Genomic DNA, 6,356 nt, shown 5'->3' with positions numbered 1-6,356 from the left:
AGGTTTGGACCTGCCTTTGATACAGGTAATTTCCTACCCAACTGGTAGATGGCCTGATAATTCACTGTTATACATACAGAAAGAGATCCATATAACACATCTGTCAGGTCACAAGCCAGACTGTCATGATGGTAGAAGCTGTGTAATCATAATTAAGCAGAAGCAGCGTGGTGCGAGAATGTTATGGTCTGACTATTTATTATATTTTTACAGCCAGTGTTGTAGTTGGATAATACATTAAGGATGAAGTGGAGTATAAATGATTTATTAGTGTGAAAAGCAGACAGGCAAGCATGACGTATATCAGGCATTTTATTTCTGTCTGATCATTGCTTATCTAATCTCATATAATCATGCTTTTCATATGGCAGCACCAAACTCTGCTTATACAATCTATGCAGTTATAACATAGGCCTACATATGAATAAATGCAAATGTACAGCAAATGTGTTGCCAGGCATTTTTTGGCAATACTGAATGGTAATTCCTAGTGATTTATGGTCAAAGCCTATGTACATTCACATAAAGAAAAGGTAAAATAAATAGTTGCATATAAAATAAAGCATACATAATGACACTTTACTTTGTCAAACTTCAATAATACATTTTCAGTTACCTGATTAACATGTGGCAAATGTGTAAAATAAGATAAATACACTTAAATATCATAATAATCCCTTCATTTATGACACCTGAGAACTCTATTGACTGAACTAAAGTCTGACATTCACAATGAGAAGTGCATTTATCAGTTGCAACTGACTGAGAGACACAAATGTTTACTTCCCTGTGTCTTTAAAGATAATTTCATACTTGTATAGAGGCAGATTAAGACTGTGAAATTCCCTTTGGCTGAAGTGTGCACATTATCGCATACAGTAAGGCACTGAAATAGCCCCATATACGGAAAGGCTTACAAAAGCAAATATGGCTTCTTCAAAAAGTTGTACATAAAGTATGCCCCCTGCAAATCTACCATACGCACAGCTAAGGCTTAAAGAACATAAAAAGTATTGATTTTTGTATTTTCTTCTATACTGTCTGAATTCTTCTTGTGTCTTTCAATGTTTGCTCACAAAACTGCATAAACCTGACTAAAGAGATACAAAAACATACCTATACACAAAAGGTAACCTGATATTGTCACAAAAACAACACGTCAAAATGCTCTAAAAAAAGAAGCATTCAATATGTACAGTTTGGATAGACTCTTTAAAAACAGAAATGGAGAGAAGAATGTGAGGTACAGAAGGCAATGGTTTACAGGCAGCATCTGGACAGAAATCATGCTGCGGGGCCTGTGGGCTCAGCAGTTTGAGAAGTGTCTCCAGGGCCAGACCAGTGCATTATATCTCTGGAGTATATACTGGAATTTTATTGGCCTGAAGTCTTTCTTTCAAGTTACTCCAGATAAGATAACCTGTCTGTTTTGTAAAAGCTAAAGGCTAATGGCTCCCCTTGGTCACTGCACGCTACCTGAGAGATACGCAACAACACAGAGGAATTTGGTTCTCTCTGATGTCTGGCAGCATAATCTCTACAGTTCTTGTAACCAACAACCTTCTTCAGTGATCCAGTAATGACTTCCAGTGTGTTTGTGTGTGTACAATGTGTTTGTGTATGGGTAAACGTCTCACTTCCTCCAGTCTGGCCTGTAAATCCCACCTCCACACCAACTCATTCTAGGAATATACATTATTATTATTATTATACCCTTTAACTGCCTCACACTTGCTCTCCTATACCTTCTGTCCTCTTACTGCAAAGCGGTTGCAGCTGATCGTTTACTTTTATCTCAGACAAAAGCATGAATAGATCTTTTTAATCTAAACATAATTAGAATGATACTATACTACAGCCTGATCACAATCCAGTTGGTTTGCAATACCCGCTTATGAATATGATTGGCTACAAATACAACACCACAAACGTACCGAGATGAGAAGTGTGCTAATGAGTGAGGCACTGAGTGTTGTAGACTGCCACAAAGTAAAGTAGCTTATTAATTGGAAGTAGCTGGACGAAATTACAGCAAGAGTTGTCCACAAGAACTTAGACCTGGAAGGATCACTGGACTTACTGGTAACATCTGACTGGGAAATTCACTAAACTTACACTTCACTAAACCAAGAAAGTCCTCTTAAGGAGCTGCTCAATGGCACACAGTATAAAACAGGACAACGGTTATACTGGTGCGTGTCTGTGCATGTGTCCGCTAATCTACCTGAAGTGATAAAGGTTTTAAAAAAAGACTCCCTGATTGGAGACACCTCACTGACTATTAACGGTCCGGTGAGAATCACAACAATATCATTATTGGAATAAAACTAACTTAATAAATTGGTCTAAAAAGGAACATATGGCTGTGACACATGTCGTGCGGAGTAATATCAGTACTAAAAGGTCCAAATGGCAAATATCCAAATTGGAAGGCACATTCTGGCGAAAATATGATAAATGGGAACTGTGTGGTGTTCGCTATTAACAACAAAACAGTTCAATTATATGACAATACAAAAATAAAAATAAGACATGTTTATCTTGCTATGTACAGTACTTACACCAGAGTCATTTACACTATACACACATGGGAGTAAAAGAGGTCAGGGCAGGTTTGAGCTCTGAATTGGCTGTAGCACCAAAGATAAGGATGTCTTGACACAATGACAACCTGAAGACGACTGCCAAGATGAATGGAAATGCTGTGAAAAAAAGAACAATTAACAATTCAGTCAGTCAGTTACTCATTAAAATTCATAAATCTGCACAGTATTAAACAGACTGGACAAGGGAAAGATATTCAGTGAACAGAAATGCAGATTGTAGTCATATATTTTTGTAATATGAAAAATTCAGTTGACCGCTGTCTCTGGACTGACTGAAAATAGAAGTGATTTATTCCTCTGTTTACAAGCATTACTGGTGTAGATCATCCCTTATGAGCATTAAAAACATGAAGAACATAAATACTTAAGTAAGATTTAGTTGTTGAGTTGGGCAGCAGGTTCCAGTCACATTTTGGTGATTGAGGCTAAACTCTCATCTTTATTTGGATTACAGATAATGCCTTTTATAATTGAAAACTGTTGTTGTTATATATATATATATATATATATATATATATATCTCCCACACCTGTTCGATGGTATTAGATCTACTCCACTGTCACAGGCAGACTGGAGTCAGAGGACGGTGTACATTTACCACAGTAGCCTCCACACATTCCTGACACTCTGCTGCCATCCTGTTGACACAAGAGGAATAACATCAGTGATTCTGCTGCTGGTGCTTAAACGTCAGTATGTTTTGTAATATAGCCGCATACAGATGCTGAATATAAGAAAGAAATATATGTAAAATATGAATATGGGATAACTTTTTTTTCCAGGATCACAGCTTGCTTGATTTCTCTGTCCTGTGCTGAAGAAAGATTTTGTTGAAGCATTTTCCCCTGTCACTGATCTAAACTTTCAGCGTGAAACAGATGTTAGATTGAGGAATCTGTTAGGAAAAAATACATCACTTTACAACACTGCTGCAGGGTTGTTTTGGTGCCTCTCAAATTAGCTTTTCCTTTTCAAAAGGCACACAAAGGCTGAGGCCCACCAGGCAGCTTGTCACCAGGTAAGAATTGGGTAATCATATGCAGCATAATGGACGGTTTCGTCCAAACATCTAGAAACAAATCAGAACTTGCATCAGACGTGTACACCAAAAGCACTATCCCATGACATTATGGCCACAGCGCAGTGAGTGGTTTGTCTGATCTCCTCTACAGTGCTCTCCCCGTTCCACTGTCACAATCTGGCTTTATTCAAACTGCCTGGAGTGCCCACAGCGGACCGGTTGGCTATGGATATCAGACCATGAATACTTTTTGGCATTACAACCGGCTCCTGTTTTCACCTTACCAAAATGCACTCTCCAGCTTGAGCTCCATTTCAAGAGGAGGGTGTGGGGGCACTTGAGAGAGCAGCTGCCCAATAAGGGTCCTTTCTCAGCGAGTTTATGGTGAGAAGTGAAATTGGAAATACAGAACCCACTGGGGATTATGCCCATTTAGAGCTCTGAAGCCAAGAGGACATGCAGAGAGAAGAAATAGTGGAGGTAGGGATGAAGTATAAGAGGAAACAGAAAAGAATAGAGAAGATGAGGCATACTCAAAATCTTTAAGACTGCTCCGCTGAAGTAATGTAATGTAATTTGGGGAGTTTTCTTGGATTATGAACATGTGACATATTGCCAATACCTGTGATTTTTGTACATCAGCCACTGCATAGTTGCCCTGGGAGATCCACGAGGAGTCCTTAGCAACTTTAAAACCTGTTCCTGAGAGGTTGATCCTGAACCGCCCCTGAAAGAAGTGACAAAGACAGACAGAGAGAGAGAATATATAGATAAGATATCCCAAAGAAATGTATCAAAGAAATGTCAAAGAACCTTTTTCCATGACTAAGACGAGACGATGACGAGACTGCACCAATGTCCAAAAACACTGACCAAGACTAAATTAACATGCATTATTATTGACAAAAAAAGACGAGAATAAAATGTTTTGCATAAAATAAAAACTAAGATAAAATCTCTCTTCATTTTCGTCTACAATTGTCTCTACTTTTTCATCATGAGATAGAATATTCAGCTGTTACGCCTTCAAAATATTCCGAATGAGTTTGTGCTGTTGCTGCCAGCCTGTGGCTGCAACACGAAACTACATGGAGCAAGAACACAACACCCATAGACAGTAGCGAACACCAGAGATTTCTGCCAGAGCGACGAGCGCCAACGACATGCTAGGTAGAAGGAAGAGGCTCGATATTTGGTCGCATTTTACATACAATGATATTGACAAAAAGTCAGAATGTGTCATAACTGACGGGAAGCACTGCGGACAAAAAATATCGGGGAAAAACACCACCAACCTTAAGCAACATCTAAAGGCTAACCACCCACACATTCAGGTAAGTTAACTTAAATTAACGTCTCATAAGCTAATGCTGATTTTAGCCATCTACGCTGTGAATCAACCAGTTAGCTATGGTATTGTGGCACATACATTATGCAGGTTATATTTTATAGCCATTATACCAGACTTGCTAGTTGGCTATCAAGTTGTGAAGAGGATAAAAACGAATGGCAAAGCTAACGTCGGTTTGAAGTTAGATGTTAGTTTGAGCTCCTAGCATCTAGCTATGCATGTAACACTTTTAGTTTAACATTAACTGTTAAATGACTATCATATCAAAAGGTAGACATGCTGGTGGTTGTCAGAAATAATCTCAGAAATAATTTGTTATTTAAAAAAAGACTTAAATGTTTTGACTAAAACTTGACTAAGATATATTGAGTTTTCTTTTGACTAAAACTAGACTAAAATGACGAGACTTTTAGTCGACTAAAACTTGACTAACAAAACAAGATATGTGAATGACTAAATATGACTAAAACTAACAAGGACATTTTGCACAAGACTAAGACTAAATTAAAAATAGGTGACAAAATTAACACTAAAAGAATACATGAGACGGGCCAAGTTGCTGGATGTTACAAGAATAAATATTTCTATATCAATTAATGACAACAAGCTAACTGTAGTGTTTTGGGACATTTTAAATGTAACATATCCCAAAACTAGAGGCATGAACTGGTAGTAAAAGGATGGATACTGATACAGTTTTTTTAAACAGCAGACATGTTTTCATGTCATACTGTAGAGAAGCAGAAGTGTAATTAATAACACTAATAAGTTAACAACTGCATACCATTTAGGTATGTCTGTTCCAAGGCATTCCGGCTCAATGGAATGGCTTACCAGGACACTTAAAAGAAGCGAGCCATCATTAATGTTACTAGTTACATTTGTGCTTTTCCTGCTTTCTGCAGGCTGCTGTGAACAAGGGTCTTCCCTTCCTTCCTCCTTCATATAATTAATAGCTGTTGTTGTTCTCACCTGTGGACAACGTGTGGCGCTGTAGCAGTCTCCAGCTGTAGCAAATGGAACACTCTTGCCTTCACGGGTGACAGAAAACTGCCAATCTGTAGCTGCGTAACAAGATAAACCAACACGCTAATCAGGTACGATGTGACAAATATTCTTGCTACAGGACCTCAGATGAACTTTTATAATGATAGCCTTACATCTGCCATAATGACTTGTGTTATATAACTAGTCTAAATCTAGCCTTAGTTTTAGGGTCAGCCTAATGGCAATATCAGTATAATTTCATCTACTTAGAGCAGGTTTATTTAATCCCCTCAAGCCTTGTAATTGTGTGTTGCTAAAATTAACCTTGAAGACATCTTGAATCCATTAACCCTCGTGAGCACGGACATAATTAAATGGCAAAGGAAGTTCT

General features: G+C 38.1%; 1 protein-coding gene across 1 annotated transcript in view; it reads right to left on the bottom strand.

Annotated features, from left to right (window-relative positions):
• Positions 1-294: 294 nt before the first annotated feature.
• Positions 295-6,356, bottom strand: part of adamts9 (ADAM metallopeptidase with thrombospondin type 1 motif, 9) — a 47,994-nt gene continuing 41,932 nt past the window's right edge. The window contains exons 37-40 of the mRNA XM_078247929.1: positions 5,951-6,042; positions 4,250-4,354; positions 3,136-3,244; positions 295-2,702 (exon numbers count right to left, since the gene is read on the bottom strand). Of these exons, the coding sequence (XP_078104055.1) occupies positions 3,155-3,244; positions 4,250-4,354; positions 5,951-6,042 (287 nt within the window). The 3' untranslated portion in view covers positions 295-2,702; positions 3,136-3,154. The remainder of the gene's footprint in view (positions 2,703-3,135; positions 3,245-4,249; positions 4,355-5,950; positions 6,043-6,356) is intronic.

The sequence above is a fragment of the Sander vitreus genome, chromosome 4 (assembly GCF_031162955.1).
Source record: "Sander vitreus isolate 19-12246 chromosome 4, sanVit1, whole genome shotgun sequence".
NCBI classification, from domain to species: domain Eukaryota; kingdom Metazoa; phylum Chordata; class Actinopteri; order Perciformes; family Percidae; genus Sander; species Sander vitreus.
This window is presented reverse-complemented; position numbering and strand designations above follow the sequence as displayed.